Here is an 11,130-nt window from a genome sequence, read left to right as displayed (position 1 = left end):
TGGAAGGTTAAGTCTATAAGTTATACAATAATTTGATTGTCTTCTGTGTGAAATGTTGAATGTTTTGCTTTCAATAAATGTCCTTATTGTTTCTTTGTGTAATAGCATCCAGAAAGATATTGGGTTTTAGCCCCCAATGTTTAGAAATCTATCTATAGGTTATCAAGCACGATGCCCTAACCCCTATCTGCTCATTAATGACATCTAAAAAAATATATTCACTGAAATTTGCACCAGCAAAAGTCTTAAATCACTAAAATAGTCATAGTAAATAATAATCGGGATATTCTGTTCTTCAATATCCATCCTAAATATCATACCAATAGACAACAACATCTGGATCCCTTGAACAAGGACACTGTGACTGCCAAATCATGTGACGTCACCATGGACCAATGAGCACGCACCTTTTCTTTCTCCGCCTCCAGAAGGCGTGTGTGGCTCTGTTGGCTGGAGGTCTTCAGGGAGTCGCTCCTCTGCTCCATCAGAAGGTTGCTTTGCTCCACGTGTCTAAACACAGCGGTACAGACACTTGTCCATTTAATCTCCAGTGTCCATAGTCGTCCTGTAAACATCCTAGCGCAAGACGGCCACTAACTTCTCTTTGCTCCTGAATGACATGTACCTGAACTCACTGTAAGTCTCTGGTCTCTAAGAATGGTGTTGTATGAAGCATCGTTATAGAGAAAAATACAGAGTTGACTTAAAAGTAGAAAATGCGGTAATATTTGTACTGAGGTACTATGAGGTACTTTAAAAAACAGCTCACTTTTGGTTCTGGTTGATGAGATCCCCGATCTTTCGGTTCTGCTCCTCAATGCGGGAGCTCTTCTCAAACACCTCCTTCTTCAAACACTCGTTTTCCTGCCACAAACATAGACCAGTAAAGACTTGTAAAGAACAATAAAGACCACTCAAGACCGGTCAAAGAGTAGTAAAGACCTTTAAAGAACGGCATAGACCTGTAAAGACCAGCATGTATACAGTGCTACCGTTTGTTGCAGCATGCTAGAGAATGCTACTACAGCAGGCTACAAAATGCAACAGAATGGTGGTTGTTGGGATACAGAATGCTAGGTAGGGATGCAGCAGGGCACCTGAACGAGTCTCTGGATGCTGTGCATGATCATGGAGGTTTCCATTGAGGCGTTGGAGAGGCCCGTTGACAGACTGCCCTGCCGATTGAGCTCCTCCATCTGGCACAGGGAGAACGTTAACATGAAACTCACGTTCTGTTCACTGTTTGTTTCCGGTTCATGTTACGTGTTCATGCTTTAATAAGGAACTGAATGAAACCTTTGAGCTCAGCTGGTCAACTTTATCGGCGACTTTACCGACGGCCAATCTGATCTCAGTGTTGTGCTGCCGGGCCTCTGTCATCAGGAAGGAAGTGACATCACCAGAGCCTAGGTAGGGTGATAATACAAAGATTATTCTATTGTCTGCATGCGGTCCCCCCTTTGGGGACTCTAGGATAATCGAGTGGTTAGGGTGTCCAGAGCGAAAGCTCACTCACACACACACACACACACACACACACACACACACACACACACACACACACACACACACACACACACACACACACACACACACACACACACACACACACACACACACACACACACCACTATAAATTGCTTTGGATATAAGCATCTCCGAAATAATTCAATAGTAAAGAGTAGTAAATAAAACAATACTTAAATGAGTCTATTGTCTGTTTATCATTTACTTAGAAAGAGGCATGCACCACTATTCTGGTCCATCCAGGGGCAGGGACGGGGTGGGGCGGCAGGACTTACCCATGTAGGAGACACTCTGGGCAGGGTACACGGGGCCCATGGGGCCCAAGGGCTGGAGCTGTGCGGACGCCACAGCGGTTTGGCTGCTGTACGGGTAGGGCTGCACAGGGCAAGAAGAGGTCAGGGAAACACTGTATGAATAGATGGCACACACACACACACACACACACACACACACACACACACACACACACACACACACACACACACAGCGAGTGAGGAAGGGAAGGAGGGAGTGAGAGGGAGGGAGTGAGTGAGGTACCTGGAAGGCGAGTCCTGAGCCTGGTATCCCAGCATGCTGCGGGGCGACGGGCATTAAGGCAGAATGCTGCGCCATGTGAGGATGAGGATGCACTGGTGGTGGCAAAAATAACACACACACGATTACAACCCTTACAGTGCATTCACATGAGGTGATGAGTTCATCCAAAGAGGTTAAAGTCCATGAAATATGATATCAAAATTAATTAATTAATTATTCATTTTGAAAAAACAAGCTTTTTGAAAGTTTGCGATTAGCAAAGTGCGTGTGCGTGCATGTGTATATGCGTGTGTGTCCTGAGGATCAGACCTTGTGTGGCGGTGGGTGGGTTGGAGGTGATCTGAACGGGAGCTGATACTTCTCCTCTCTCCTTCCCCCTGGACACACCGGAGTCCTGCAAGGGAGAACACAATGATTGTCGTTTCATGATTGTCCTAAGTTAAGCACTATGAATGGCCTCGTGTGAGCACAGGGCTGTATAAATAAACTAACCTTGCCTAACACACACACACTCTCTCTCTCTCTTTCAGAGCACTTGTCTGTCTTTGCTAGCATGTCCGTAAAAAGGCACAAAACCCCTTACAAAAATAGATATACTTTTGATAAAAAGAATGATAAACAAACAAATGATAAGGTCTTGTCTTTGTCCATTCATGTCGCGGTCCGCTCTGACTCCAAAAGGTCTGTTAATAGAAGCTTTTCTCTGCTCACCTCCAGCTCTGAGTCGCTGGACTCTGGCTGCCCGGACCCCCCCGCTAGGAACGGCAACATGGGCTGGCCCATCTTCGCCATGCGAGAGATGAGCTTCGCTTTGGCTGTGTCGGGATTCTGCAAGACAAAAAAAGAAACAGAAAAGGGTGAATGAGCAATATTTATAAAGCCACTTATTCCAACAGTGATTAATAAAAAATATATATAATATTGTATATAAGAAGCAATATATAAAGTATGGACGCTTACCGCCAGCTGTTCACTGAGGGAGTTGGACTTGGCACGCAGAGGAGGTTCTCTAAATAAATCAAAATATAACAAAAAATGACTTACAGTGAAATTAACTATAAATTACTATTTAATAATTGAATATACACTTAGAGTGAATTCAGATACAGAAATGTAAGTTAATAATAGGGTGTCAAACACCATTAGACCCAAATAATTCCAACCCACGTTCCCTCTCACACATACTGCAGTTACTCAAACCAAGCAACAACAAAGCTTTCCACTACACCACAAACACAAAAATAATCTCCGGACATGAGAGTTAGCCGTTAGCTCTCGGGCGCTAGCTCTCGGCCTTCTGTCCGCCCTCCCCCTTACCCAGGTCTTCCTGGGCCGGAGCTGGTTGTGGGTGCCAGGCTATCGGTCAGGGTCTCCACGCTGGGGGCTGGTGAAGGGGTCAGCGAGGGGGCAGGGGAAGGGGCGGTGCTGGTCAGGTCCAACCCGCCGTCCCTGGCTAGCTTAACCTGGGGACCCAGAGAACCAGACCGTGAGAACATGTTTTGGTAAAACAATTACAAATCTAAAGAAATTTTACTTTACCGGCATATATCTGATGCAAGTTATGTTAATGTTGTTTTGCTATAATTTCACCTTTTTTTTTTTTTACAATGAGGAGAATGTGGTAACATGGACCGACTCTAAATCACCTCAAACGTGCTTACCTGGTGGTAACCAACATAAGTTACATAGAAAGTAAACAGTCCATAGAAAAGAAAGAACAAACACGTCTAGCAGGTTAACATGAGTATAGCGTGATAGTGGACCGTATTTCCGCACCCGTCGAAGCTCCACCTCGAACACCAGTGTGCTGTCGGCCGGGATGCGACCAGCCAATCCCTTGGAGCCATAGGCCAAAGTGGGCGGGATCACCATCAGGCGACGCCCACTCTTCTTCATCCCCACCATGCCCTCCTCCCAACCCTGAGGATGAGAAAGAAACAAACAAACAAACAAACAAAAACAGTTAACATCAACAAACAAAAACAACATTAGCCAACACCTTGAAGGGCGGGACGTTGAGGTGAACGTGAGGGACTCACTTTGATCACCCTCCCAGATCCCAGCTTCATCCTCAGCAGCTTGTCCTTGTTCACGTTGGAGTCAAACACCTGCAGCACAGACACACCTCGTTGTGATTGGTTGATAGGGTGTCATGTGATGTCGTTGAAGGAAAGAACTAACTATAAATAAACTCTTATTCAAACTCTTCATCATAAAATGACAGAAGCGTGAGTAGAAAGAGAATGTGAATGACATGTAGCATAGGATCGCAGGTCAGCATTGAACCGGCGGTCACTACAGATCCCGCATCCTGGGTCAGTTCTGGGTGGAGGTGCTAGTGGTAGCCTACCTGACCCAGGACGTGGTTCTGGGTGAAGGTGCTAGGGGTAGCCTACCTGACCCAGGACGTGGTTCTGGGTGAAGGTGCTAGTGGGAGCCTACCTGACCCAGGACGTGGTTCTGGGTGAAGGTGCTAGTGGTAGCCTACCTGACCCAGGACGTGGTTCTGGGTGAAGGTGCTAGTGGTAGCCTACCTGACCCAGGACGTGGTTCTGGAGCAGCCAGCCGGTGTAGGCCACCTCAAGGGAGTCTCCCGCTTCCACTGCAGGCCCCTCCCCCAGGCCCAGCTCCTGCACCACCACCCCCTCCATGGTGGGGGCACTGTTCACCTTGGCCAGACACACCTGCAGCAACATCATAATGGTCAATAAAAATGGTAATAATAATAAAAATAAAGCTTACAGCTTTCTGGATGAAGACTTCTGGGCTGCATCTCGAATCTTGTGACTCTTCTCATTAAAACATCAACTCTACGCTTGTTTTGAGTGTGTATTAGACTGAAACAAGCAAAGCATGTTATTGGAAAAAAAATGATTTCCCTCAGATCGTTTCAAACATACTGCTACTCAAGTGACATCCCTTAAGCACAATTGGATGGAATATTGAGTTCTAATTAACCTATTAGACCTGCAGCTTTTAGCCACACTCAAATTATGTTTCAAGTTTCATCCATGAGTATCTCTTATCTTTCAAGTATTTCAAGACTATCTGATAACATCCTTTAACTAGCTGTGTAGGCCATCCATGAGAACGTACCTCCTTGCAGAAGTCGGACGCTATTTTCTCCGTATCGAACATCAACGACCAGTTGGTACGCTGGTCGTCATAGAACGTGCAGTAGTTGTTTGGCTGGACCTAAGAAAGAGAGATGAGGAGGAAGACGTAGAGAGAGAAAGAAAGACATAACAACGAGAAAGAGCCATATATATAGATATTGAGAGAGGGAGAGAGAGAGACAGATGGAGATGGGTAGGGAGGAAGAAAAAAAAAGCTTTATTGTTGTCTTTATTGAGTGTATTGCATTGTTGCGAATACCACTAAAATCCACACCACTGTTTCTGGGTTTGGCGTGGGCGCGGGTTAATGTATTTGATGTGTACACCAGAACTTACCGTAAAGACGAAACTCGCATGGATGGTGGCTGCCGCCACCTGCTTCTGCTGGCTCAGGTACAGCAGGAGTTTGTGCTGCAGGTGAGATTTCAATACATAGAGAGCGAGAGAGATTTACTTTACACAAAGAGAGAGAGAGCTTTACAACATGTTAATGAGGAACACCTGAGGATCTGAAAGGCCTGACTCTGAGTGGACATCTCACCTCCTTCGATGAGTGATTCCCCAGGACAGCAGCTCCCAGTTTGCCCTGGTTTGCGTACTGTCCATTTATACTGGGAAGGAGAATACAAGGGATATTCATATGGTTTCTCTGTTCACATACTGTTACACTGGGACAGACAATACAAATATATATAGAGTTCCTGTGTTTATGTCCGTTCATACTGGTCAAGACAGAGAATACTGGAGATATAATTATATTACTGGGCAAAACAGAATACAAGGGATGTTGACATAGTTTCCCTGTTTATGTACGGTCTGTTGCAATTTGCAACACAAGGATGCATGACATTCACATTCCGGTTACGACTAAAGAACCTGAAGAGTTCCTATTCTGAACTTCATTCACGATTCTTTGTAATAAATCATTATAGTTTTATTCTCATCTCTGCTCTCATCTCTCTCAATAGCATTCAAGTTTTATTTTACAAGTTGGCCCTGTGATCCATGTTCTACAGACAGAACGGAGGGTTCTTAGAGAGACAGGCTGCTTACTATCTGAAGGCTTGGACTGCCGTGGCAAGCAGGACCGCTGGCGCGCCCAGGGGTGGAGCCTGTTTCTGGCCTGCCAGACCTGGAAAAGGAGAAGGAGGGGCTCCGGTTCAGTTGGTTTTTAACAACGGCAAAACCAGCACCAGAACTGTCCCGTTTCTGGTCCACATTGTCACTGTATCCGAGATCATTACGGTTCCACTGCTACTGAAGGAATCATCTTGGATCGGCACCGAGTGAATACAGAAACTTTCATTTAATTTAAATATACATTTTATTTATCCATTTCAGTTTTGTACTGATAAGGAAGCCTGGAATTCCAAGCATATTTGCCATTAGTGACGTATTAATGTGCACCATGGCCATAGCTAGCCATGGAACTAGACCAATTTCATGTTTCATTTGCTCTGCAGATAAGGTCTGGCTCGCCTCCCATACAAAATGAGACAGACCGACCAATCACAACCCGGGAGGCGGGATAAATATGATGACGGTGCAGAGGAGAGCCATAGAGACATTTTCAACAACAAAGACAGCTGAGGAAGTACACAATGTTGATTTTGCTATCAAGACAGTATTAAACTAAATGGACAGCATATTTTCACTAAAAGAAGAACAAATGACTGCACTTAAAACTTTTGTTGAGAAGAAAGATGTCTCTGCTGCAAGCATGTTGTCTGTTTACAAAAGCCATCACTCAGTGCTGCACCCCCCGTTTCGATGCTTTGATTGGTTGTAGGCCTTGCGTCCAGAGGTATTTTGGTCTGGGCCCATGGAAATTGAAAATAAATGGAGATGATCCACACTAATTGCATTTTACAATTCGTCTGGCGATGTAGGGCTAGGCTTTAGCCAGCTATGAGGTCCCGAGGTTCGGACCTCAGTCCTTATCTCCACCATCCGTGGAGCTATGACGTATGAGGGGACATTACTAACAAGGTAACGTGCTCTTGCCCATGGTGGACTCGCAATGGCTCCTCATTCCGGATTAAGCTGTGCTTGTGGAATGTGAATTTGTGTACACAGATTTCATCCCAATCTATTTCCACATTCATGGGCCATTAGTGGACTGAATAGGTTATTTTCATAGCAATGCAAACATCATCACAAGATCCTGCATCACCACGTGTGAGGGTTAGGTAACAACAATAAGAAATATTTCATTTAATTTAGCATTTTAATAGTGTGTATGTTTCACGTACAATTATTGTAACACCAAAAGGTTGTGTTTGTCATACTGATTGTTGCTCCTTAAATGCAGTAAGACTGTGGATGTGGTAGTTGTGGAGGTTGTCGATATAGTGGTTTTGGATGTGGTGGTTGTGGATGTGGTGGTCCTAGTGGTGGATGTGGTGGTGCCCGTGGTTGTGGTTCTAGTGGTGGTTGTGTGGTTGTGTAGTCGTGGTGCTGTTTACCTGCTCCAGAGTTCTTCTTGGGCTGCTTGGGAGCCGTGTACTGGAAGGACTCGTTGCCTTGGCTGGACGCCTGGTCCAGTCCGAACAGGGAGGCCAGCTTGGCCCTGTGGAGCCCAGACAACCACAATAAGAACTCAGCACATACTCTTCCATCTCAAGAACCCCATCGGTCACCGAGTGACAGGTGTCCTCCGTGTTTATCCTCACTCCCAGAGCCTTGAGAACACTACAGCCACCGACCCGGATGGCTATGATCATTTGTCTCAAGTGCGAGCTTTCGCCTTTGATTCCTGGGGTCGTTGCTAAGTCCTGCTAACTGTTCAGTCGTCTCGAAACAGGAATCCCTCCTGAAGTATGGCAAGCCGCGCAAGACTTCCAAAGTGGAAAGACGAACCATTTGTGGTAAATTCATGTACAATGTACAATGAACACAGACATATTCATTATGTCCCATACAAGCAAACAGTGAACCACACATGTGTGAAAAGCAGCTCACTCAAATCCTCAGCATCCCAATTTGGATTTCAAATCTTTCCCGTTTTTCCAACCCTTGGCATTTCCTAACTCCCTCTAATCTTGCACGGAAGTCGAACGGTTACAGCTGTCGCTATAGCAGTAGTACGCTATGGTACAGTAGTCGACCACAATAACCACTTTCATTCACCAGCGCTGCAGAAAACCCTACTTCCACCGTACCTCCTCCCCTTCAATAGTCGGTAACGCAGACCAAAATCAATTGAAATGGCAAAGCTATGCCTGTTTTTCACACAACCCTCATGACGGAAACGCATGGAGCGGTCCTGATAACAGCCGGTGTCGAAGAGGACTCAACCACATAATACCAACCCCTGGAACTCCCTCCACAAGTAGTCATCAATGTCTCCCACCACTGACATGGTGAACGCAAGCAGGCCTTGGTCTCCAACGGAGAAGAACTGGGGGGATGAGGAGGAGGAGGAGGAGAAGGAGGAGATGGACTGTGACGAAGGCCCGTCTGCTTGCATGGGTGAGCCCTCCATGCAAGACCTTTTCTAGCCGAACGCCCTCTGTCCGACAGCGGGGTGAGCGTCCGTGCCTGTTAGGCCCCAGTGGAGCTCACACCTCGATGGAAGATTGAGCAGCATGACACCGCATGGAGAACCAGGCGTGGCACTGAGGTATCTCCTCTCACAACACACGGACCAGTGCAGAGTGAAGCTGGGCTTCCCCCTCTCCCTGCCTCCTTTCCCTAACTAGGAGCATGTGACCCTAGCAGCCCTCACACTCCTCCTCCGACTACAACCCTAACCAGGCCTATAACTCGATTCAGGGGGATTTGTTAGAGAGAGAGAGAGAGAGAGAGAGAGAGAGAGAGAGAGAGAGAGAGAGAGAGAGAGAGAATAAAGAAAGAAAGGAAGAAAGAAAGAGAGATGAAATATAGGTGACAGGCCGATAACTTTGTCAAGCCATAACCGAGACTTTCTACCTTGTTGGCAAGAGCTGTCCCATATCTGAACCCTGAATCGGTCATGACACCTAGCCGGCCCATGGAAAGTTGGCTTTTAATAATAACCCGTTCAGGGACTAATATATCAGAATACATTAAATATTGACAGAAGGTTTATATATGTAGGCCTACCCTACCTTTACTGACAAGGTCTAAGGAAAGGTTTCTTGCAAAGTTAAGGCTATGACTGTGACTACCGTTGTGTGTGGTAGTTGGAAACATGTGACAAATCAGTTAAGTCGAAGCAAGCGAAGCAGGGGTAACGTTAGTAACGTTATACGTTGTTTTATCGATCAGTGGTGTTGATCAAGAGCTGGGGACGCCGTAACATATCCCTGTTCTGGTCCAAAGTCCATATCAACTTTGGAAATATCCAAGCTCTGAGGGTCTGTTGCCTGAGATGGAAAACTTACCCCCCCGAAGGAGACAGGAAATCTCCATCCTCTTCGTCGGCGCCACCAAACATGTTAAATGCGTGTTAATATTCGTTCGTTTTTATTAAAACATAAAAACGAATGGATATAACAGCGCAAGGTGTCTAGTTGTATGTTTATTTTTACGAGGACCTGGTGGGTTTTCTTTCCAAACACTGAAAAAAGTGCAATCTTCTTCCTGGTTGTGGGGGAATCAGCTGACTGACCACCTGACCGGGCGTCATTTCAGAGACATGCCTCTAGAGGGCGCCAGAGTGACCGCCTGACCGGGCGTCATTTCAGAGACATGCCTCTAGAGGGCGCCAGAGTGACAAACCTGACCGGGCGTCATTTCAGATACATGCCTCTAGAGGGCGCCAGAGTGACCACCTGACCGGGCGTCATTTCAGAGACATGCCTCTAGAGGGCGCCAGAGTGACCACCTGACCGGGCGTCATTTCAGAGACATGCCTCTAGAGGGCGCCAGAGTGGTAGAAACCAACCGCCAGCAACACAAACAAAACCACATCTACCGGTAGGATAGCTGGGGTATTTTTTGTGGTTTTCGAGGTCTTATTTATGCCTTTATGTTGTCGTATTTGAAAACGTTTGTTTAACTGATGTATTTGAGTTCTTATTTCTCAACTAGGATGATTTTTTTCAGTTGGTAATGTTTTGGGCCTGAATGGGAGAACACATTGTACACATAGCTCTAAATCCGTAACTTCGATCATGCAACCATATCGTTTCCTATATTACTTCAGGTTATTTTTTAGAAATATTATGTTTTTTACTTGCACAAACATGTATTAGAACAGGGTAAAAACTTAAGACAATGTTTGAGTACTTTTAATGAACCACAGGGGGATACATCCTCGATACATCAGTAGATGAGACAAACGATGACGGGAGAGGATTAGCGATGATGAGGGCATGAATGCTAACCCCGCGCGACACTCAGTCAACTATGACGTACCGCAAATTGTTCCTTCAAGAGGCATCTCGCATCAGTCCAGAAATAGATGTCAATACATTTCTTTACCCGTGGAAACCAAATGAACTCTTATGATCTCCTGGCCAGCCAATGGGGGTTTAATTTAAACACCCATTAGGCCTAGACGGCGCTAATACCACTGGTGAGTTTTATCTGGTCCAAGTGCATCGGAGCTCCGTCCGTCTGTCGCGACTCTTTAATAAGGAGGTATTTAATGTGTGTGTTGGGGTCTGGCGGCCGCTGGAAGGCGGAGAGCTGTGTTGTCCCAGCAGGGGTCACTCGGGACCTGCAGGGTTCAAATAAAATGTAGGCCTATGTGGCTGTTGTATGGTAGTGTGATATGGTGGTTTGATGATCTGTGTTTTTGTGATGTGATCAGTTTTGTGATGTGGTAAATTAAATATGTTATTTTTGTGACATAACGGAACATATATACAACGTATTGTACTATTTGTATGTGGTATGATTTGAAGGCCTTTAAATTATGTTGCATGTTGGGTGATTTCTGTTTGTTTGTGCGTTGTTTGATTTGATGTTGTCTGTATCGTGTGATGTTGTGTGATTGTTGACACTCTGACGTGACTAGGCAGCT

At 45.7% G+C, this 11,130-nt stretch overlaps 1 protein-coding gene across 1 annotated transcript; it reads right to left on the bottom strand.

Annotated features, from left to right (window-relative positions):
* Positions 1 to 407: 407 nt before the first annotated feature.
* Positions 408 to 9,731, bottom strand: LOC311376202 (FK506-binding protein 15-like; the record flags this gene model as incomplete). Its single annotated transcript, XM_084491071.1, has 19 exons — positions 9,545 to 9,731; positions 7,646 to 7,749; positions 6,234 to 6,312; positions 5,722 to 5,791; positions 5,517 to 5,591; positions 5,161 to 5,259; positions 4,599 to 4,748; positions 4,104 to 4,172; positions 3,841 to 3,984; positions 3,382 to 3,527; positions 3,025 to 3,073; positions 2,776 to 2,892; positions 2,374 to 2,458; positions 2,065 to 2,156; positions 1,803 to 1,902; positions 1,297 to 1,406; positions 1,098 to 1,196; positions 770 to 864; positions 408 to 510 (listed from the first exon to the last, which is right to left on the bottom strand). Coding segments are annotated over exons 1-19 (1,839 nt in total), but the record flags the coding sequence as incomplete, so codon positions are not given.
* Between the last annotated feature and the right edge of the window lie 1,399 nt (positions 9,732 to 11,130).

The sequence above is a fragment of the Micromesistius poutassou genome (assembly GCF_964030765.1).
Source record: "Micromesistius poutassou genome assembly, contig: SCAFFOLD_6282, whole genome shotgun sequence".
NCBI lineage: Eukaryota > Metazoa > Chordata > Actinopteri > Gadiformes > Gadidae > Micromesistius > Micromesistius poutassou.
This window is presented reverse-complemented; position numbering and strand designations above follow the sequence as displayed.